The sequence below is a fragment of the Hypanus sabinus genome, chromosome 2, assembly GCF_030144855.1.
Source record: "Hypanus sabinus isolate sHypSab1 chromosome 2, sHypSab1.hap1, whole genome shotgun sequence".
In the NCBI taxonomy this organism is placed as follows: domain Eukaryota; kingdom Metazoa; phylum Chordata; class Chondrichthyes; order Myliobatiformes; family Dasyatidae; genus Hypanus; species Hypanus sabinus.
Window position 1 is genome coordinate 133,695,089 of NC_082707.1, and position 25,191 is coordinate 133,720,279.

Consider the following 25,191-nt stretch of genomic DNA (forward strand, 5'->3'; position numbering starts at 1 on the left):
GTAAGGAAGGCAAATGCAATGTTAGCATTCATTTTAAGAGGATTAGAATATAAGAGCAAGGATGTGATGTTGAGGCTTTAAAGGGTATTGGTCAGACTGTACTTGGAGTATGTGAGCATTTTTAGTCCCCTTATCTAAAAACGATGTGCTGGAAATGCAAAGGAGGTTCACGAGAGTGATTCCAAGAATTAAACATAGGAGTGTTTAATAGCTCATGGCCTGTATTCACTGGAGTTTGGAAGAATGAAGGGGATCTCAGTGAAACGTAATGAATATTGAAAGGCCTAGATAGAGTGAATGTGAAGAGAAAGTTTCTTGAAGTAGGGGAGTCTAGAACCAGTGGGCACAGCCTCAGAATAGAAGGTTGTCCCTTTAGAACAGAAATTAGGATGAATTTCTTTGGCCAGAAGGTAGTGAATCTGTGGAATTCATTGCAACAGACAGCTTTATAGGTCAATTCATCAGTAAATTTAAGCAGAGGTTGATTAATAAAGGTGTCAAAGGTTTTGGGCAGAAGGCAGAAAAATGGGGTTATGAGGGATAATAAATCAGCTGTGTTGCAATGATACAGCAGACTAGATGGGCCGAACAGCCTGATTCTGCTCCTATGTCTTACAGTCTTCGTGGAACATTACTGGTTACCAGCAACCAACCAACCAGAAAAGGCCCCGTTTATTCCCACCCTTTGTCTCCTGGTAGTCAGCCAATCTTCTGTCCAAGCTAATGTCTTACCTGACTACCAGGAGATTAGCAACATCATGTACGTATCTTGTCAAAGACATTCCTTAGTAATAGAGACTGTACTCACTTCTGCCTGCTTAGGATATGTAGCAGTTTGGTACACTAATTGGTCTCATGAGTTTCATTTAATTCTTAGCAGAATTCATTGCTTTTCTGAATCACTATAAGAACAAAAGCCTGTACTCTTTTACAAGCCAACACCAGGGAAGAGTATCCACTTGACTGGAAGGACAGGGTTTTATTTCTGTAACTTGGTTGTAAAATAATTCTTGTGTATATATGAACAAAATTGCAAGAAAATAGTCATTTCTAAATATTATTTTATATCATTCACCAATTGTGTTAACTTTCAGGGATGTAATTCTTGATAATTGGAGACTGGGTTAGAGGAACAGCTCTGACTGGTCATTGTAAACAAGTTTAGGAAGGAAAAAGTCTGAAATCTAATGAATGATTTCTTATTACAGAATTGTTCAGTAAACAAATTGCTGGACTCCATGTGCAATGCAAGCTTTGGATCTGCTTTGGGATCCTATACTAGGTTGAGAGTTTTTGCAAGATCCCCAAACCCAATCATTGAATGGAGATTTTACAACTGTAAGGTAGAAAAGCGAGAATATACATTAAAATGTTAATTATTTGTATTTATATAAATGTTTTTAGTTTTACATTTATTTTTGGTAATTTTATTTCAAATAGGTTGTGAATTCTACTGAATGTTAGGGACATTCAAATACATTCCAAGATCTGATACAGCATTAACCTCATCTGATGTCCTGGCCTCCACTGTCAATGATTTTATTATTCCAAAAAAATTATCGAACCATCATCATGTTGGTGCCTGGTTTATTATATAATCAGTGGCCACTTTATTAGGCATATCTGTACACCTGTTCATTAATGCAAATATCTAATCAGCCAATCATGTGACAGCATCTTAATGCATAAGAGCATGCAGACTTGCTCAAGAGGTTCTGTTGTTAGAACATCAGAAATTTTAAAGAGATTGGGTCGGGAATGTTATTGCTGCTTCATTCAATTCAAAGACGAGGGGAATTAAAATTTTGGATAATAAAACCTTACTAATTAAAATGCAAAATGTAATAATTGATTCTGCAGGGAGATATGTGATTATACATTGTCAACTTTTTTTTTGGAGTTATGGACTCTTATGAATATTTGTGCACCAAATGAAAATGATACAAAATTTATACAAGAAACTTTTTTGAATTTGGCCGATACACATGATAAAATATTAATCGGTGAAGATTTTAACTTTTGTCTAGATCTAGTTTTACATAGATCAACTAAGGCTATTACAAAATCAAAAGTAGTAAAACTAACTTTAGAAAGAGATTATTCATTTTATTCAAATAGACATAAGACTTATTCAAGAATATATTTTTTTCTATTATCAGCGAATATTCAGGATAGAGTGAAAAGTATGGAATACAAAGCGAGAATACTGTCAGATCATTCCCCTTTGATAATGACAATGATAATGATGGATAAGGAAGAATTGATTTACAGATGGAGATTTAATTCAATATTATTAAGATGACAAGATTTTATGGAAAAACAGATTCCCTTTTTTTTAGATACAAATTCACATTCAGTTGATGATAAATTTGTATTATGGGAAGCGATGAAAGCATATTTGAGGGGCCAGATAATAAGTTATACCTCTAAAATTAAGAAAGAATATATGGTAGAAATGGATCAATTGGAAAAAGAGATTGTAAAATTAGAAAAAGAATCTCAAAGATATATGACAGAAGAAAAACGAAGATAACTTGTTAATAAGAAGTTACAATATAACACACTCCAGACATACCGAACAGAAAAAGCAATTATGAGAACTAAGCAGAGATATTATGAATTAGGTGAAAGATCACACAAGATTCTTGCTTGGCAGTTGAAAACAGAGCAGGCTTCCAAACTGATAAACGCAATTAGAACAAGTGCAAATAAAATTACTCATAAACCTTTAGAAATCAATGAAACCTTTAAAAAATTTTATTCCGAATTATATCAATCTGAATCACAAAATGATGTTGATGAGATAGTAAGATTTCTATCACAAATAACTCTTCCAAAATTGAATTCGGAAGAACAGAAGGGAATAGATATGCCCTTTACATTAAAAGAGGTCGAAGAAGCCCTAGGATCACTTCAGAATAATAAATCTTCAGGAGAGGATGGTTTTCCACCTGAATTTTATAAAAAGTTTAAAGATTTATTAATCCCTCCTTTTATGGAGTTTGTATATCAAGCAGAAAGAATACATAAACTTACAGAATCTTTTTCGACAGCGATTCTAACAGTATTGCCAAAAAAAGATAGAGATCCTTTAAAACCAACATCATATAGGCCTATTTCTTTATAGGACTATAAAATAATAGCAAAAAATTTATCTAATAGATTATCTAAATATTTACCAAAATTAATACATATGGATCAAACAGGATTTATTAAAAATAGACAATCGGCAGATAATGTAACTCAGTTACTTAGTATAATTCACTTGGCCCAAAAGAGGGATGAAATGAGTGTGGCAGTTGCTTTGGATGCAGAAAAAGAATTTGATAGATTGGAATGGGATTTTTTATTTAAAGTATTGGAAAAATATGGATTAGGAGAATTTTTTATAAACTGGATTAAAACCTTAAATACTAGTCCTAAAGCTAAAGTAGTGACAAATGGCCAAATTTCAGCACCATTTCAATTAACAAGGTCAACTAGACAAGGTTGCCCATTATCACCTGCTCTATTTGTACTAGCGATAGAACCTTTAGCTGAATTAATTAGAACTGATTCAGATATTATGGGTTTTAAAGTTAATCGGGAGGAATATAAGATTAATCTATTTGCTGATGATGTTCTGATTTATTTAACAAACCCATTACATTCGTTGCGTAAATTATCTTTTAGATTGGAAGAATGTGGGAAAATATCAGGGTATAAAATAAATTGGGATAAAAGTGAAATTTTACCCCTTACTAAAGGAGATTACAGTCAATGTCGACTAGTAACTCAATTTAGATGGCCGATAAATGGTATAAAATATTTAGGTATAAGTGTTGATAATGATATAAAGAATTTATATAAATTAAATTATTTGCCATTATTGAAAAAATTTCAAGAAGATCTTGATAAATGAATGATGTTACCAGTAACATTAGTAGGTAGAGTCAATGCTGTAAAAATGAGTATATTTCCTAGATTACAGTATTTATTCCAAACATTACCAATACAACTACCGCAGAAAATTTTTCAAGAGTTGAATAAAGGTATGAGGAATTTTCTTTGGGAAAGTAAGATGTCAAGAATATCATTGGAAAAATTGACATGTAAATTTGACCTAGGAGGGTTACAACTCCCAAATTTTAAGAATTATTATAAAGCAAATCAACAGATTTATTATGTCTTTTTTTGATCAAGATAAACCAGCATGGATTAGAATAGAGTTAGATAAGATAGGAGAAAATATACCAGAAGATTTTTTATATAAATGGGAATCTAAATGGATACGGGAAAAGAAAGAATCCCTTATATTAAAACATTTAATTGATTTATGGAATAAGATAAATGTTGATGATGAGATAAAGAAATCTTTATTATCAAAGAGACCTTTAATTCAAAATAGACTTATTCCTTTTACAATGGATAACCAACTTTTATATAACTGGTTTCAAAAAGGGATTAGATATATAGGAGATTGTTTTGAAGGAGGTATATTGATGTCATTTGATCAATTAAAGAATAAATATAAAATATCAAATAACACTCTTTTCTGTTATTTTCAATTAAAGAGCTATTTAAGGGATAAACTGGGTCATACAATGTTAATGCCAAAACCTAATGAAATAGAAACTTTAATTCAAAAAGGAAAAATTAAAAAATCTACGTCTTGTATGTATAATTTGATTCAAAAACAGACAATTAAACCAGGAATCCATAAGTCAAGACAAAAATGGGAAACTGATTTGAATATTAAAATTGATGAAACAAATTGGTCAAGACTATGTCTTGACAGTATGACAAATACAATAAATGTCCGACTTAGATTAGTACAATATAATTTTTTACATCAACTATATATTACACCACAAAAAATAAATAGATTAAATCCAAATTTATCTGATCAATGTTTTCGATGTAATCAAGATATTGGTACTTTTTTACATTCTACTTGGCCCTGTGCCAAAATTCAACCTTTTTGGATAAATTTAAGAGTTTTATTGGAACAAATTATTGGAATACAACTTCCACATAACCCAATATTATTTTTATTAGGTGATATTGAAGAGGTAAACCAAAACTCAAATTGAACAAATATCAGAAAGAATTTATAAAAATTGCTGTGACAGTAGCCAAAAAGACTATTGTAGTTACTTAGAAGTCAGATTCATACTTAACTATGGACCATTGGAATAATGAAATTTTTAGCTGCATTCCACTTGAAAAATTACTTATAATTTAAGAAATAAATATGACATATTTCTGAAAATTTGACGCCCTTATTTACAAAAGATAGGATTCAATATATAGGTGCTCCGAAGATAAAGTTATTAGTCATTTGGGGAAAATAAATATATATATTAAAGTTATTTTGAATTCCATGGAGCACGTGGGGATATTCCGATATCCAGTCAGTCAGTCAGTCAGTCTCTGTCTGTCTGTCTGTCTTTCTTTCTTTCTTTCTTTCTTTCTTTCTTTCTTTCTTTCTTTTCCTCTTTTTAGATAGGGATGTTAAGGAGGGGAGGGTTAAGGGGAGGGGGAGGGCTGAGATATATAAATAAATATATATATATAAATAATTATTTCGCTATTCTATTTCATGTAATTATCTTAAAAAATTGAATAAAAATTTAGATATAAAAAAAAGAGGTTCTGTTGTTGTTCAGAGCAAACATCAGAATGGGGGAAGAAATGTGATCTAAGTGACTTTGACTGTGGTGCCAGACAAGGTGGTTTGAGTTTCTCAGAAACTGCTGGACTCTTAGGATTTTTGTACACAGCAGTCCTAGTTTTCAGAAGATAGTGTGAAAACCAAAAATAGGTAAGCATCAGTTGTGTGGCCATTGTTAATGCAAGTTCAAAGGAGAATAGGCAGACTGGTTCAAACTGACAGGAAGGTCACTGTGCCTCAAATAGTTATGTGTTACAAGAGTGGTGTGCAGAAGAACATATCTGAACACACGACACATCTTGTCCATGAATTAGATGGGCTACAGAAAACCATGAACATACACTCAGTGACCACTTTAGTAAGTACAATAGGTACCTAATGAAATAGACTCTGAGTGTATATTGGTACAGAAATTGCAATTTACATTTTAGACATTGTGATCATTCTTCCTGGTTTCTGAATTTCTTTCAGAAAGAAGGGTTTACCCTGTATTGTTTGGTCTCCTTCTCAATTGATTGCATTAAGCCAAGTTCTGCTGATTTGCTCCTACAGCTGCTGAACCCTGAAGATGAACTAACACCTGGAAAAATTCGGGACAGCAATCGTTCAACTCTGCTGGCAACAATTCAGGAGCATGGATACCCAACCATCAACCTGGGAATAGTGGGAGATAAGTAAGTACTGTTGTTATAGTGGATGTTTCTTGATTACATTTTATTTGTCAGTTGCACATCTTTGCAAGCAATATTCCAGATTTCAACACCAAACAATAAATATGTCAGCTTTTCCTCACCTTTGAAAAATTTGAACAGTTACACATTTGAGAATTTTAACATAAATTAGTGTCATTTCCCTGTGCGAAAAATGTTTGCCCCTCTAGTAAATTTATTCATGTCCTGTATATTCATTCCTGTCTCAGTATCTGGTTCATAGTTATGCAGATTAAAGTTCAGCAGTGCAGAGTAAGAGTTTGAGAAGGATTCTCCATATCTGATGTACGTAGATGGTTTACAGCATCCATGGTATTGTATGCGTTGAAGAGAATGAATGCATTTGTTTTGTACAGGGTGCCAGTCATTCATAAGGCCTGGATGGTGTTAAGCTTTTTTAGCATTGTTGGGCCTGCACTTACTCAGGCTAGTGAAAAGTACACTATCACATGGAGGTTTACACTATCACAAACTATTTATAAACTTATATTTTGACTTTATTGTATGAATTGACAAGGGGAATTTTCATTGATTAAACTTGTTCCTAAGGTGTATTATATATCAATGACCAACCTTTCATGCTGATAGTCTTCATTTCAACTCTTAAAATGAGCTAGTCAGTGATTAAGATAGAGAGTTAGCTTTTTTTTGAATGAGTTTGGAAGTTGTCAGGATGATCTGTAGAGTAATATTGGTGACTCTCAGAAACAATACATTTATTGGGTTTATATCCCCGTTAAATTTGTAAACAGTGAGCATCATGATAATACATTATATCTTCATTGTATTGATAACCATGATTATCAACATGTCCTGAACAGAAAATGCACAGCAGATTCTTTCATAACTTGGAAATAATGCTTCATCTGTGCACTATGTCCACTTGAAAGTTGTGCATTGGTGTGCTTATGCACAAGTTAGGACCACATTAAATTTGCTACCTAAGCATAGTGCTGTATGATATTTTTATAACGTGCTCTGCTCTGCTTTTACTTTCTACTATATTCTCTAGCTACATAGTTTGACATTCTTGTATCTGTCAATTTTTGCTTTGATTTAGTTTGAAATGTTCCATGTTGAATTAACTAAGGATCTTCTTTGCCTACAAACAAATAGTAATAATAAAGTATTGCTCCATTCACTATGGAATCTGTTGCAGAAATTTTAATTTTTGAATATTCTTGCCACTTTTTTAAGGTAAATCTGAGGTTTCTAACGTGTTACTTTAAATTGAATGGAATTGAAACTAAAAGGTCTGTATTTGCCATTGTCCATTTTGTCACCCATTTTATCAATGGGCTTCATAATAGGATTTGTAACTATCTGCTGATGCATCTTTATTAATTCCCTCACATATATGAATACAAACAGTAAACTTTGGATTGTGCTTTTTATGGAGGGGGAAAAATCACTCACACAAATCACAAATCAAAGGACCATCATCTGAGTAGACATAGAGTGGTGATCTTAAGGCTTTACCTCTTCGAGGCTTCAGCAAAGAGAGGCTTCACTCAGAGAAAGCAAAGAAAAGAAAAGCTCAAGTTTTTTCCTTTTCTTCTTTATATCTGCTCAGCTAAGTAGAAATGACAAGCAGAATAGTGCAATGCTCTTGTTGCAGGATGTGGAAAAACAAGAAGACTTCCAGTATCCCTGACCATTACAATTACGAGAAGTGTATCCAGCTGCAACTTCTAATAAACTGTGTTAAGGAGTTGGAGCTGGAAAGGTTAATTTGTAGGCTGAGCCTATGGTGAGGAAGGCAAATGTAATGTTAGCATTCATTTCAAGAGCAATATAAAATCAAGGATGTAATGTTGAAACTTTATAAAGCACTGGTGAGACATCATTTGGAGTATTGCAAGCAGGTTTGGGTCCCTTATCTTAGAAAGGATGTGCTGAAACTGGAGAAAGTTCAAAGGAGGTTCACAAAAACGATTGAATGGGCTTGTCATATGAAGAGCGTCAGATGGCTCCACTAAATCTAGTATTCACTAGAATTCAGAAGAATGAGGGGTGACTCATTGAAACCTATTGAATTTTGAAAGGCCTTGATAGGGTAGATATGGAGAGGATGTTTCCTGTGGTGAGAGAGTCTAAGACCAAAGGATGCAGCCTCAGAATAGAGGGACATCCTTTTCGAATGGAGATGAGGAGAAAATCTTTTAGCCAGATGGTGGTGAATCAGTGGAATTCTTGCCACAAGCCAACTCTTTATGTATATTTAAGGCAGAAGTTGATAGGTTCTTGATTGGTCAGTACAGGAGGATGGCAGGAGATTGGGGTTGAAAGGAAAATTGGATCAGCCATGATGAAATGGCAGACAGACTCAATGGGCCAAATGGCCTAATTCTGCCCCTATAGCTTATGGTCTTATTTCTGAGTCAAACAAAAGTGCATTGATTGGATTCATTACTCTTCTGCAGGAGCAGAGGGTCCAATCAACTTAAAGATGTGCTTCTTGATTCTGCACTGCTTGATATAGTTGTGCATACATGTTTGGAAGAGGAAATATAACAAACTAATCAAACCAAACAATTCATCATCTCTTAATGAATCAAAAGCAAGACTCTATATAAACAGCCACATGACTTTCCCTATGTCTCTAACATGCCCTTTGGAAACACCTGTGTTTAGTCTATATCCAAGCCAATCCCATGATTCAATAAAAACACAAAATGCTGGCAGAACTCAGCAGGCCAGACAGCATCTATGGGAGGAGGTAGTGACGACGTTTTGGCCCGAAACTTCATCACTACCTCCTCCCATAGATGCTGTCTGGCCTGCTGAGTTCTGCCAGCATTTTGTGTTTTTATTTATTTCCAGCATCTGCAGATTTACTTGCGTTGCCCGTGATTCAATACTTGATTCTTAACTACCATTCCATTTATAATAATGGTAGAACTGCTGTCTCATAGCTCCAGTGACTCAGTTTCAGGCCTGACCACTGTCGTTGTTCTCCCAATGACTGTGTGGGTTTTCTCCAGTTTCTTCCTTCAATCTAAAATTGTGAGGGTTGAGAGATCAATTGTATATTGTCCCTAGTGAAGAGATAAGCCGTAGAATCTGTGGGTAGTTGTTGGGAACGAGAGCAAAATAAAATGGGTTATAGTAAGATTTTTGTAAAATTCTGTTTGATTGTCTGTGCAGACTTACTGGAGTGAAGGACCTGCATCCATGCAGTATCTCACAGACCTGTCATATTTAACCAGCTCTGGTTACCATCTGTTTATGGATTCCTGAGCATTTCTGCAGAGATTGATTATTTTGAGCTGAAGTCCTCGAAAGCTAGGTGTCTTCAGAAAGAGTTCACATTCATTTAGGTGTCTATATCCTGGAAAAAGATGCATGAATTCAAAGCCAGTTTATTCTGAAAAAAATATATAACATATACAATTGACTTAAAGAATGTCAATCAGTTCTACATCTGTCCCTGCTTGTGTGTCCAGGCCCCTTGCTGCTAATGAATAGTGTAAAATCTTCCTACAAAGAATACTGTGTTGCAGTGAACTACAGTGAAGAATGGTGACCTGCTGGGTAACATTCCAATGGTCTGTTTATTCTTCATTCGTACTGCCTTCTAATTCAGCCAAACAAATCAAACTTAATGTTTGTCGGTCAGAAATAAACTTCTATTATTTTTTGCAGCACACACAAAATGCTGGAGGAACGCAGGTCAGGCATCATCTATGGAAAAAAGTATAGTCGACGTTCCAGTATTTTGTGCTTGTTGCTGGGATTTGATCTTCTGCAGATTTTTCCTTGTTTGTAATTTTTTTTTAGCGTAGAAGGTTGAGGGGGGATTTGATCGAGGTATTTAAATTTTTGAGAGGGATAGATAGAGTTGACGTGAATAGGCTGTTTCCATTGAGAGTAGGGGAGATTCAAACAAGAGGACATGATTTGAGAGTTAGGGGGCAGAAGTTTAAGGGAAACACAAGGGGGTATTTCTTTACTCAGAGAGTGATAGCTGTGTGGAATGAGCTTCCTGTAGAAGTAGTAGAGGCCAGTTCAGTTGTGTCATTTAAGGTAAAATTGGATAGGTATATGGAAAGGAAAGGAGTGGAGGGTTATGGGCTGAGTGCGGGTAGGTGGGACTAGGTGAGATTAAGAGTTCGGCACGGACTAGGAGGGCCGAGATGGCCTGTTTCCGTGCTGTGATTGTTATATGGTTATATGGTTATAAAGATATGCACACTATTTCCCCATGATCTGATCTTCCACTGTACTGATGGAGTCACAATAATTGCTACTTACATCACACAGACACAGAATTCTGGAATATGGAACCAGAGTATTTATTTTATTCTAGTAATTACAAAGGATTCCCTCCCAATAAGAAAGGAACAGAAATATATTTTCAAGTCAGAATAGCATGTGAATTGGAGAGGAGCGTGTTGGTGGTGTTCCAAGTCTTCGTGCTGCTCCTTCCTTGATGATAAACATGTGAGTTTTAGAAATGCTGGGCTTGTCACTAATTGGTGCATACATCAAAGTTGTCTTGGTCTTGGGTCTGTAGACTTAAGCTATTTCATTTGTTGAAGAGCTGTAAATGGAAATACACATTTGTACAAGCTTTAATAAGTATACCACATCTGACCTCAATGATGAAGCAAAACACAATCTGGACATTATTGAGTAGATTAATGCTCAATAATTGTGGATTATTGTGGAATCCAATAATTGTGGATGACGCATTGTATCACCTTGTCTTCAATCATCAGCCAAGTGATACAATGCGTCAATCGCAATCATTAATCTACTCAATTATGCCCAGATTGTGTTTTGCTGTGAACACTTTGTCCAGAACTCATTACTGATGAGATGATACTTATTAGATTTGTTCTCCTTTTTGTAGGAAGGGTATGCCAGGTCAGTATTCCACATGTCTGTGCAGATATTTCTGTACTAGAACAGCTTGGTCAGAGGTGTGCCAGTTCTGGAAAGCAGATCTGCAGTATCTCAACTGAGAGGCTGTCTGGTCCCATAACCTTTGCCATATCCAGTGGTTTTAATTGTTCCTTGATATCACATCCATGGTAGCATAGTGTACTTTGACACACTTCTGACAAACTTTGTGGCTATAATTCCTGGAAATACATCATCATATTTTTCAAATATTTCATTTAGCACATTTAAAAAATGTTCCTGCGATCTAAAGTTTGGATATAATTTCCTTTTGTTTTAAGTATATAAATTCAGTCTTTGTTGATGGTGCCAACACAAGAATTAATTGTGATCTTTATTTTTATTTACCTGTTCTTTCTGTTGTTGTGAATGGATTCCATTATGGCAGCCACATTGTTGATTGCATATGGTGGAAAAAGTCAATTTTTACAGGTATACTTATTGTAAAGTCTTGGGCTAGTCACAATGTGGCTAACAGTGATCTTTGTTTTTAAAGTATTTATAGGAGAGCAGCTTCCATTAACTAGATTTGAATAGATAAATATGTAAAAAAAGAAGTTAGTGCCTATCCTGTCCTGCTCCTCCAGAAATTGAGCAATAACTATGTTACTAATATTGCCACTTGAAACATAGAAAACAATGTCTATACTTGGTATGTACTCACTTGCCTCAACTGAAAATACCTTAAGGAACAATGTAATCGCTTAATATATTTCAATTACTGTTAAGAGGCATGGAATCCAGGGAAAGTTGGCTGCGTGGATTCAGAATTAGCTTGGCCACAGAAGACAGAGTGTGGTAGTAGATGGAGTGTGTTCTGCCTGGATCTCATGACCAGTGGTGTTCCACAGTGGACAGCTCTAGAACGCCTGCTCTTTGTGCTTCACAAAGTTCATGGATAACAAAGTAGAAGGGTGGGTTAGTAAGTTTGCAGATGACATGAAGGTTGGTGGTTTTGTGATAGTGTAGAAGGTTGTTGTAGGTGACAACAGGACATTGATAGAATTAAGAACAGGGCTGAAAAGTAGTAGATGGAGTCCAAGCCAGTAAAGTGTGAAGTGATACACTTTGGAAGGTCAAACTTAAAGGTAGAGTACAGGGTGAAAGGCAGGATTCACCATTATGAAAGAACAGAGAAACCTTGGCGTCCATATTCATAGGTTGCGATAGAGTTGTTAAGAAGGTGTATGGTGTCTTGGCCCTCATTATCTGGGGATAGAGTTCAAAAGCCATGAGGGTAAGGTTGCAGCTCGTTAAAAATCTCTGGTTAGACCACTTGGAATATTGTGTTCGGTTCTAGTCACATTATGGGAAGGATGTGGAAGCCTCAGAGAGGGTACAGAGGAGATTTACCAGGATGCTGTCCAGATTAGAGAGTATGTTTTATGAGGAAAGATTGAGTGAGCTAGGGATTTTCTCTTTGGAGCAAAGGAGTAACAAGAGGTGACTTGATAGAAGTATATAAGATGATAAAATGCTACACAGCCAGTGCCTTTTCCCCAGTTAGACATAGCCAATATGAGAGGTCATCATTTTTAGGTGATTGGAGGAAAGTATGGGGGGGATATCAGAGGAAAGTTTTTTTTTACACAGAGGGTGGTAGGTACATAGAATGTGCTGCCAGAGGTGGTGTTAGAGTAAGATACATCAGGGGCATTTATGAGACTCTTAGATAAGCACGTGGATGAAGATAATATGGACCGCTGTATGGAAGGGAAGCATTCCACTGGTCTTGGAGTAGGTTAAAAGACTGACACAACATCATGGGCCGAAGGGCCTTACTATGTTATACAATTCTACATTCTATGTTCTACTGCTAAATAAACAAGTTGTATTTAGTTATCAAAAATTGTCATTTTGCTTTTCCTTCATATACTTCTATCAATCTTTTACTTTTTTTGTATTTTGGTCTTTTTTCAGTACTAAATTTGACATTCAGTTCACAACTTTAATTAACGCCTTTTTATTCAGACTGTGTTCTTCAATCTGTTGGTTCAGGAAATATGCAGTTGTTTTCCCAGTTCTCACATGTCCTTGGCCATCAAAATGATAAATTGATTTAATATCAATTAGCAAATTCAAATTAAAAGATTTGAAACAGATGCCATTTTTCCAGAGTGAGATAAATTGCCAACTGGTCACTGCATTCTGACTAACTAGAATACTTCACCAGAACTCTGCATTTCGACTCAGGATAGCAATAATAACATTCACCAAACTCAGTGTCAGGTATGTTATATTTAAAATTGTCCCTTTAAATTGAGAGCTCTCTCAGCTATGATTTTCATTTTTCTAATCAAATGATTTAAAACAGTGGAAAGTTAAGAATAACAACATCTCAGCTGCAAAAATTTGACATTCAGCAAAGCAGTTAGATTTTATTTAGTTGAGCATTTCTACCAACTGCTAGTCTAATTTAGTGCAACAAGGGCTTTTGCGGTCTTATCTGAGTGCTAACAGGCTGCACAACATGAACTATTTCACAACCTCCTACAACATGCATGCAAACTATTAAAAATCCTAGAATTTTTCAGCACCTGATATACCATTCCCAGAAGCAATATCCAAAGCTACTGTCCATGACAGGCTTAGCTTCTTATCAAGTGATAATGTATACAGAAACCTTTTGTCCTATCATGCTAGAGAGATGATTGTACCATCAGTGTTAGACTAGCAGTTTATAATGAGCAATTTCTTTAAGTTACTGTTGGAAATCCATATAATTAACAAAAATATACAGCTAGTAGCCATGTATAACACGGAATACAAACTTATTTTATCAATTCATGTTATGCATTAACATTGAGGTATTTATTTTTAAGCACACAGTTGAAATAAACTGGGTATTTTGTCAAAAACTGAAAAAAGAAGCCCACTAATTTCAAATTTGGGTTTTAAACTATCCACAAGTCAAGAAATTATTTGAATTTAGAATGGAGCATTTGAAGCAGAGCCCATAATGTTTTCAATTTTCATACAAAAACATGTTAGATTCAAATGAATCCATAAAATAAATTATCAGATGAAATAAATATGACTTTTCTGTTTGTAAACTTGAGGGGCAGCAAGTAGTGAACTATTAAAGCAATACTATAACATAGTTTTCAGAGTCTGTCATTAATTTTTCAAAATCAGATTAACAAATCTAAACTTTATACATTTCTTCCAAGGCAATAATGGATTATAAAAATATGAATTTAAATGTTTGATGGTGGTTCATTGATTTAACTATTCAGAGAGCAGGAAAATTAGTGACTGTTGAAATTAAAATATTCTACGTGATCCTTTCATTAATAGTCCATATTAAAAATTGTACCATATGTTCTGTGCTTTCGATATTCTTCATTGTATCATTATTGGTGAGAGAAAATATTTAGATGTAGTTCATAATTATGTTTATTGAGGTCTATAATATAGCATATAAGTTCTACAAAGTTAAATTAGTAAATATTTAATTCAAGATCCATAGTTTGTTTCATTAGTGAAATAACCCTAGAAATTGAAATGTGTTTTTGAGTTCAGTTGCCAGCACACCACATTTTAATGTTTATTTGCCTCTGCTACAGTGAATAGATTTTATAATGGAAATGGCAGATTACCTGTGACACTGTTCATGTTGGGCTTTGTAAGATTGTGTATTTGATATTATGCACATTTTTAATAAAAGGATTTGAACAAAAAGAATTTGAGATTTATGAAAACATCTAGTAAAACTAAAAAAAATAGATCTGGTGTTTTCCCAGCATAAATGATGAATAAACTCTTCTTGAGCTTCCAGCTGGGTACAGGTATCAACTTTAACCAATGTTTTAATGACAACTCTGCCATCTTCATCTTGTCATCAATACCTGTACCTGGCTGGAAGTCCGAGAAGAGTTTATTCATCTAGTAAAATTAGTAGAATAGTCTTTACTATCTGGAAAATAGATTATCTTTTGCTTACCTGTGCAATTGATACTTAGATTTCCACTATTTACATTTTAATGCTCTCATCGTCTCCCTTTGCCTTACCTCCTTTATGTGAGTTTCTCTCCTAAAAATAGCAATGAATTTTTATAACAATCCCTCAAAAAGGGATTGAAATATATTAAGCCACTACATTGTTCTTTAAGCTGTTTTCAGTTAAGGGGGTGAGACATGTTTATTCTTGCTCTGAACTTTTAAAAAGTTTCTTATAAATTTTGAATTCTAAATGTTAAATTCTTTGCATGAGGGAAAAAAGAGTTAATGTGCTAAAATACACTTAGTTTTTGCAAACAAAATCATTTCCTTGGGTTGACGTGTTCCTGACTTCTTCACCTGCTCACTTTATTTCCAGTTCTACCAGTGGACACGTGCTCTGAGTCCATGGTCCAAGTTCAGACATGCAGAGCTGAGGGACTGCATATACTTTCTCTGTCCTTCCATCCTCAGCTTTAGGCCAGATGTGGCTGATATATGTCAAGTAAATCCCATCTATTTAAATGGAGTCCCCATTCTGGATGGAAAAAGATGAGTGAAGATGACTTTTTTCTTCGTTAACATTACTGTTTTTACTTAAGTTAGAAAAGTAGAATTTTTAATACATTTGTCATTGATTAATTTTCATCTACTAAGTAGATTCAATTCTTTTTAAATAATTTCATCTGTTTTAAGTTTTTCTTTCTATCAGAAGCATTTAGAAACAGTTGAACAGGCTTTTGATACCACAAGCTATCAAAAGACTATCAAAATTGTCTTAGAAGGATACTTGTAATCACGGCAGTGAGGGCTAGAATTTGAATAGTCCTTTGGGCCACAAACAATTAATCATGAGAAATTGTCAAGTCAGGCTTGATTCAAAGCAGCTAAACTAGGAATATTTCAAATATTTAATACTTCTGCGATATTTTAAATATTCACCATCTGATTCGAATCATGATTTTGATAAATAAATACAAATTTTGTTAGAGTGTTAAAAGGTATGCTTCCATTTCCATTGAGACTCCTCCCTGATGAATCAAACTAGCTTAGAGATGGTGACTATTTGGAGCTTAGCTCTTCTTAGATTTCCACATATGTTTGGACAAGCCTGGCAGTCTAAAATGAGCTGGTGGTCAGTCCACTTCACCACCTGTTAATCCACTGGACAAGCTGTAGAATCCAACAGTAGAACACTAATGTGCTGGAGATCCTGCTTTTCAGCACAATAATTCAATTGCATAATGTTGAACTCTGTAAAATACTAATAGAGTAATGAGTTATTCCATTTTCTTTTGATGTTTTTGATTATTTGTTAATATATCAAGGTGTTTATAATTTATTTATTTTAACTCCTTAAAATTCAGTTTTAACTCATTTATTTGAATTTTTTAAAAACAGTTCCAAAGCCTTTGACATAGGTGACTAGAGAGAACATTCTGGGAGCAGAACAGATTGTAAGAGAATATAATCCATACCTCAGAACTGGAAGTTTTTGTTACCCAAAGAAGCTAAAAATGTCTATTACTTACTTTCTTTCCTTTTCAATCTTTTTTATTGAGTTTCGAGTTGATAAACATAACAATAATAATGATACAAAGAGATGGGGATTATATTAATAACGGTTAACGTATACAGAAATGGTCTGTGAGTAACATGTGTAATCTAAGCCTCCCAATCTCTTAGTAACTAAACATGAAAAAGATTCAAAGAAAAAAGTTTTTTACAAAAGAAAAAAAAGTTCCCCTAAACTAAAAATAACAAAATAAAAACAGAACAAAACAAAAGCTGGGCTGCCATGTTTCTTCAGTTAAGATCATTATTTGTCATTAACTCCGCTCCTCTTTACACAAACAAAAAGTTATTGAGAAGGATTCAGAAAAGGTCAGCTTACATCATTTGAAAATGTTGAATAAATGGCCACCAAGTTTCTTCAAATTTAACCGAAGGGTCGATAGTACCACTCCTAATTTTTTCCAAGTTTAAACATGTTATAGTTTGAGAAAACCATTGAAATGTAGTAGGGGGATTAGAATCTTTCCATTTAAATAAAATGGATCTTCTGGCTATTAATGTAACAAATGCAATCAGACAGCAAGCTGAAGGGGATAATTGAATGGTTCAATTATTGACTGAAGGGGATAATTTCCATCACTGGTAATCCAAAAATTGCAGTAATAGGATGAGGTTGTAAATCAATACGCAAAACTACTGAAATAATATCAAAAATATATTTCCAAAAGAGGGCAAGACCAGAACATATTTGTCAAGGAAACTACCTCGGACTTGCTTCTGTCACAGACAGGATTTATATGGCAATAAAAATGGACTAACTTATCCTTGGACATATGGGCCCTATGAACCACTTTAAATTGTATTAAAGCGTGTCTAGCACACATTGAAGAAGTGTTAACTAGTTGGAGACTTTTCTCCCATTTCTCTATACGTAAAAGTACCTGAAGTTCTCTATCCCATTCATTCTTAATTTTAGCAGATGTACCTAGACGTATTTTCGTAATCAGATCATAAATAATTGCTATTAAACTCTTCTGATAGGGGTTTAAACCTAAATTTTTTTCTGTAATTTCAGTTTGATGTGATACTGGAAAAGTAGGTAAAATAATATTCAAAAAGTTCCTAATCTGTAAATATCTGAAAAAATGTAATCTAGGCAAATTATATTTATTGGACAACTGTTCAAAAGACATGAGACATGAATAAGTCACGAAAACATGTTATTCCCTTCGTTTTCCATAAAAGAAAAGCTTGATCAATTCTGGACATTTGGAAGATAAAACTAGATATAATAGGACTTGACAGGATAAATTTATTCAATCCAAAAAATTTACGAAATTGAAACCATATTCGTATTGTATGTTTAGTTATTGGATTAGTCATTTGTTTATTTGGTTTATTAAGTGCAAAGGGAAGAGAGGCCCCTAAAATAGAAGCCAATAAGAACCCCTGTACAGACTCATGCTCGAGGTTCACCCAGCATTGCCAAACTGCCATCCTTTTTTTGATTTTCTGTAAATATTTCTTACTTAACTTAGGATTTTTATTCTGCCATATATATGAAGAAATTTTAGAATCAATAATATCAAAAAGGATTTAGAAATGAAAATTGGTACCGCCTGAAATAGATACAGAAATTTAGGTAAAATAATCATCTTAATAGTATTAATTCTACCAATCAATGATGATGACGATGGGAACCATTTAGTAAGCAGTTGTTTAACATGATCAATTAAGGGTAAAAAGTTAATTTTAAATAGATCCTTATGCTTCTTAGTAATTTTAACACCCAAATAAGTAATTAGTAACCAGTATAAATGGTGATTGTCTGTAGATTGGAGCTTGCATATTTAATTGGAAAAGCTCAATCTCATTAAGATTCAATTTATAACCAGAAAAACTACTAAACTGAGCAAGTAGTGATATTATTGCAGGGATGGATTTCTCTGGGTTAGAGATATATAGTAACAGGTCATCTGCATATTGAGATATGCATCCCATTCCCTGTCTAGTACCTCAAAAAAGCCTGAAAAAGGGGGGTCTCTGATTATTGGTAATGATATAAAGGTGTATGATATATCAGTTTAATCCAAGATATAAACTTTGGGCTAAAATTAAATCTCTCAAGCATGTTAAATAAATATTCCCATTCAACTCTATCAAACGCCTTCTTGGCACCAAGTGAAATAACGCATTCTGGAGTTTTAGATGAAGTATATACAATATTCATTAACCTCCTAACATTAAAATATGAGTAACGATTTTTAATAAATCTTGTCTGGTCATCAGAGACAATTTATGGCAATACATTTTCCAATCTAATTGCCAATATTTTGGAAAGGATTTTGGAGTCCACATTCAACAAGGATATAGGTATATATGATGCACATTCAATGGGGTCTTTATCTTTTTTAGGAATTAAAGAAATAGACGCTTCATTAAAGGATTGTGGTAATTTACCTCCAAGTAAGGCATCTTTAAATATTCTACATAACCAAGGAGAAAGTAGATTTGAAATAGATTTTAAAAATTCTACTGTATACCCATCCAAACCAGGTGCTGTACCAGAATTCATCAAAGAAATTGCTTTCTTTATTTCTTCTTCTGTGATGGGTGCATCTAATGCTAAATGTTCATTAAGTGGTAATTTTGGAATATTCAATTTCCTTTAAAAATCATCCATTATGGTAGAATCATCAGGAAATTCTGATTGGTACAAAGAGGTGTAGAATTCTTGAAAAGGTTTATTAATTTCGTCATGGTCAACCATCAAACTACCATCCTGTTTACAAATTTTAATAATCTGATGTTTAGCCAAAGCAATTTTCTGTTGGTTGGCCAATAATTTACCCAATTTATCACCATGTATATACAATTGAATCTTAGTTTTAAATAATTGATTTTCAGTCGGGGATGTTAGTAACAAACTGTCTTGCATCTGAAGTTCAACACTCTTTTTATAAAGCTCCAGATTAGGAGCAGCAGAATATTTTTTATCAATTTCTTTAATCTTATCAACCAATGTACATATTTCATTATTAATTCATTTTATCAATCCAGCAGAATATGATATAATTTCACCACGGATGTATACTTTAAGAGATTCCCATAATATCCCACTGGAAATATTTTCTGTAAAGTTAATTGAAAAGAAAAAGGCAATCTGGTCTTTAATAAAATTAACAAAGTTTAAGTCCTGAAGTAGAGTAGAATTGAACTGCCATTGCCTAGCGCTAAAAGTTACATCAGTTAATTTGATTGATAGTTTCAAGGGTGCATGATCAGAAATGGCAATTACATCATACTCACAGTCAGAAACAGATGGAACTAATCGAGAGTCGATAAAAAAGTTATTAATTCTTGAATAATTATGATATACATGAGAAAAGAATGAAAATTCTTTATCGTTAGGATGTAAAAACCTCCAGATTTCTAAAATTCCAGAGTCAACTAAAAAGGAATTAATAAGAATAGTGGATTTGTTTGGAGGTACCTGATTGGATGTAGGCCTGTCCATTGAGGGATACAGGCAACATTTAAAATCTCCGCCCATTATCAACATATATTCATTTAAATTAGGAAGAGATGCAAATAGATGTTGAAAGAATTCAGGATAGTTGGCATTTGGTGCACAGATATTAACCATAACAACTTTTTGGTTATAAAATAAACCAGTAATTAATAGAAATCTACCATTTGGGTCTGAGATTGTTTCATAGTGAACAAATGAAATTGAGGAGTCTACAAAAATAGATACACCTTTCACCTTAGCCTGTGAATTAGAGTGAAATTGTTGACCTTTCCAAAACCTAAAAAATATTGATTATCCTCCTTCCTCACATGAGTTTCCTGGGCAAAATCTGAGCATTCAATCTATGAAAAACTTTAAAAATCTTCTTCCATTTAATCAGATGGTTCAAACTATTCGTATTCCATGAGACAAAGTTAGTAATATTATCCATTTTATTTGAATAATCCATATGGTATGTAAAGGGTTAACCTTCCTGGATAGGAAACTCATGAATCATCAAGAGGGAAAAAGGTTTAAAGGGGAACCGGAGGTTATGACAATTCAGACATATTTGTAGTTTCAGTACAGCCCAAATGAAAAAAAACTAAACCAAGGATAGCCCCACCCCCCTCTCCACCCACAAAAGCCCAAAAACTGGCCCATTGACAGCCGGAAAGCTAACTGGAAACTCCCTTACCACCAGTCTCTTGAAGGCAAATCTCCAAAATTGAAAAAAATTATGTAAAATACCACCCAGTCAAAACATTGAAAGAGGAATGCCATATTTGCAAAACATTTTGAAAAGCGAGATCTTGAAAAGTGAAACAGAATACAATCTTATTAATATCTCAGGGAAAAAAACAATCAATCACCAGATCAGAAAAAAACTTCAAACTTTAACAGTCCAAGTCTATAAACTGGTTATTAATTTATGAACTAAATGAATACAGACACGAAAAAAATTGAAAAAAATGCAAACTTCCATCCATACTCAAAACGTTGAGAAGGGAATGCTATAAACAACACCAAACAAGTGTTTAAAAAAAACATCAGCCATTTGCAAAACATTTTGAAAGGTGAGTTCTTGAAAAAATGAAACAGAATACAATCTTATTAATATTTCAGTGGAAAAAAACAGTCAATCACCAAATCAATTTCTTAATTATTTTCTATTTAAGCTAATAAAGTAACAAAGAAAAAACAAACTTAAACATAGATGCATAATAAACATCCATACTCCGAAACAGAATACGAGTGTTATCAAGGCAATGGCAAAAATCTTCAAACTTCAAAAGTCTAGATCTATGAACTGATTATTAACTTATAAAACAAATGAATACAAACAGTAAATTTATTTGACAGCTGAGATCGGGCGTTGATCCTCAAGGAATTTTTGAGCTTCTTCCACGGATTTAAACTATTTACGTGATTTGTCAGGCAGAACTACTCTTAAACAAGCTGGAAATAGCAGAGCTGGTTGAAACTTTTTTTGATAAAGCTCAGGCATCACCGGTTTAAAAAGCAATCTTTCTTGCATTACCTTGGGATTGTAGTCTTCACCCAGTAGACACTTGAGGCCCCCGTGTTCAATAACTCCTTTCCGACAGGCAATTCGAATTAAATGCTCCTTGATTTGCACATAGTGGAATCAGAGTATAACAGGTCGGGGCTTCAACTCTTTAGGAGGTTTGGCTCTTAAAGCCCGATGGGCACAGTCAAGTGTAGGAGTAGTAGAGAGAGCTTCAGAGCTGAACACATCCATTAAAAATTGAGAAAAGAATTTAATAAGGTCACCACTCTCAATGTCTTCATAGAGACCTATTATTCACAGGTTTTGTCTACGACTGCGACTTTCCAGGTCAATAATCTTGAGTTTATACTGTTCCAGTGTCTGAGTAGTTGAAGTTAATTTCTTTTCCAGCACATCCAATCTGCAATCTCTCTGTCTTCCAGCTTCATCGAGTTCAGATATTTGCCGCTGTTGTTTTTCACGCTCCCACTTAAAAGCTCCCAGTCTGCTTTCAATCTCCTTTAACAATACTTCCAAAGTAGAAATTTTTTTATCGAATTTATCATCCAGGAACTTCAACATAACTTCCAAAGTGAGTGGAGACTGTTTTAAGTAGTTTGGGATCTCCTTCTTTCCATCCACTTCCATTACTGGCTTCCTTGCCTTCGGCTGATGCCTTTTGCCCTCTGGTATTCATTTTCAGCGATTAAAAATCAAAGTTCAGGCATATAAAAGTGTTATAAACATTTTAATATAGATAGTGAAAGGGTGGTAAAAAAAATTGAAAAATGAATGGAGCAAAGCCTAAATACGACTTACTCTATCTAGTGCCCCAAAAGATCTTTCTATTACTTCCATTCTACTTGTGCTAGGTTGATGTAGTTTTATTTAAGTTAGTCATAAAACCTGATGAACTTTTTCTAAGTCAGTCAAGTTTATGGCTTGCCTGTTTGAAGTTGTTTGCTGAAAAAAATTAGTGTTTTATTTTAAACAAAAAAGTTGAAATTTTTGATTGATTCCCATTTTCTTTAGTTTTATTGAACAATAGCTAAGTTTATCATCATGTTTCTAAGTACAGTAAGGTACAGGTACAATGAAAAGTTTGCAGCAGCATCAGAGACATGTAGAATCAGAATGTGTAATTTAGTAAGGCCTCAGCAAGGACTTGGACCCATTGCAATTTGCCTATCGTCACAATAGGTCAACGGCAGACGCAATCTCCATGGCTCTTCTCATGGCTTTAGACCTCTAGACAACACAGACACCTATGTCAGGATGTTGTTCATTGACTATAGCTCAGCATTTAATATCATCATTCCCTCAGTCCTGATTGAGAGTAAAACCTGGGCCTCTGTACCTCACTCTGTAATTGGATCCTCAGCTTCCTAACCAGAAGACCAAAGCCTGTGCAGATTGGTGATAACATATCCTCTTCGCAGATGATCAACAGTTGCGCACCTCAGAGGTCTGTGCTTAGCCCACTGCTCTACTCTCTGTATACACATGTCTGTGTTGCTAGACATAGTTCAAATACCATCTACAAATTTGCTGACAATACAGCCATTGTTGGTAGAATCTCAGGTGGTGATGAGAGGGCATACAGGAGTAAGATATGCCAACTAGTGGACTGGTGCCGCAGCAACAACCTGGCAGTCAATGTCAGTAAGATGAAAGAGCTGATTGTGGACTTCAGGAAGGGTAAGACAAAGGAACACATACTAATCCTCATAGAGGGATCAGAAGTGGAGAGAGTGAGCAGTTTTAAGTTCCTAGGTGTCAAGATCTCTGAGGATCTAACCTGGTCCCAACACATTGATGTAGTCATAAAGAAGGCAAGACAGCAGCTATACATTATTAGAAGTTTGAAGTGATTTGGCATGTCAACAAATCCACTCAAAAACTGTAATAGTTGTACTGTGGAGAGCATTCTGACAGGCTGCATCACTATCTGGTATGGAGGGGCTACTGCACAGGACTGAAAGAAGCTGCAGAAGGTTGTAAATCTAGTCAGCTCCATCTTGGGCATTAGCCTACAAAGTACCCAGGACATCATTAGGGAGCAGTGTCTCAGAAAAGCAGTGTCCATTATTAAGGACCTTCAGCACCCAGGGTATGCCCTTTTCTCACTGTTACCATCAGGTAGGAGATACAGAAGCCTGAAGGCACACACTCAGCGATTCAGGAACAGCTTCTTCCCCTCTGCCATCCGATTCCTGAATGGACTTTGAAGCTTTGACACTGCCTCACTTTTTTAATATACAGTAATTCTGTTTTTGCACATTTTAATGATCTATTCAATATGTGTAATTTACTTGTTTATTTATTATTATGTTTTATTTTATTTATTTTTTCTGTCTCTGCTAGATTATGTATTGCATTGAACTGCTGCTGCTAAGTTAACAAAAATTTCACGTCACATGCCACTGATTATAAACCTGATTCTAATTCTTTATGTTGTACAAATACAAAAATAAACTTATTATCTACATAAAATTCACTTGGACAAAACTTGATGGACAAGTAGTATACAAAAACAGTAATTTGATACCCATGATACTTTACAGTAGAAGCTAGCTCTCCTCACTGAAATTCAGTCCATCCTTCCTGTTATCCCCATAAAACACCAAAGCACTGTCATCATACTTTTCCCTTTGATATGACCACAATCTGTGTGGATTGGCAGTAATATCTCCTCCTTGCTGATGGTCAACCCTGGTGCACCTCACCAGTGTGTGCTTAGTCCAATGCTGTACTCTTTCTCAACCAGGGTTCTGCAGAACTCTAGGGTTCCATGAGAGGTCACTAGGGGTTCCAAAAGAGATCATGATAAAAAAAATATTTATTTTTGAACTTCGTGCAACCCACAGTGCTGGAGCTTACAGTGGTGAACATTGACCGAGCAGCCCTTTTAGAGATCTCTCAGCCCTGTACTGCAGTCCACAGTTGGACCATGTTTATTTGGTTGAGTCCATTCTCTGTTTTTGACACAAGATAGCAGTGGCCATTGATAATTGGTGAGCACTGTATTGCACGTAGGGGCAGACAGTAGGCCAATGATGAGCGCCATATTGTACAGAGGGGAGGATGGTAGGCTGATACAATACTGGACAACAATTTTTTTCAAAAGTGATGCCTTTTTTTGTTTATGATAGACTGCTTGAAGATGAATACAAATATAATTTCAGAATACGTAAGAATTTGGAGAAATAATAAATTAACTTTTATTGACTATAATATGTTCAGTTGCATAATGGTGCTGATGCTTTGCAATAATTCAACTAAATTAAAAATATTTTGTTAATGATTTTCATTTGTACTCAGTGTTTGAAGCTTCTCGCTTAACTGTCCAACAATAATTTGCCAGCATTGATGGATTCCAGTTGCCCTGGTATCTTTTCTCCATGACGGCAATGTCCTGGTGAAATCTTTCACCAGGCTCGTCACTGAC

General features: G+C 34.6%; 1 protein-coding gene across 11 annotated transcripts in view; it reads left to right on the plus strand.

Annotated features, from left to right (window-relative positions):
• The window catches only part of LOC132384020 (gephyrin), a 647,984-nt gene that overhangs the window by 565,199 nt on the left and 57,594 nt on the right, over positions 1–25,191 (plus strand). For all 11 annotated transcript variants that reach the window (XM_059955300.1, XM_059955317.1, XM_059955322.1 and 8 more), the window contains one exon: positions 6,206–6,327. In XM_059955300.1, the coding sequence (XP_059811283.1) occupies positions 6,206–6,327 (122 nt within the window). The remainder of the gene's footprint in view (positions 1–6,205; positions 6,328–25,191) is intronic.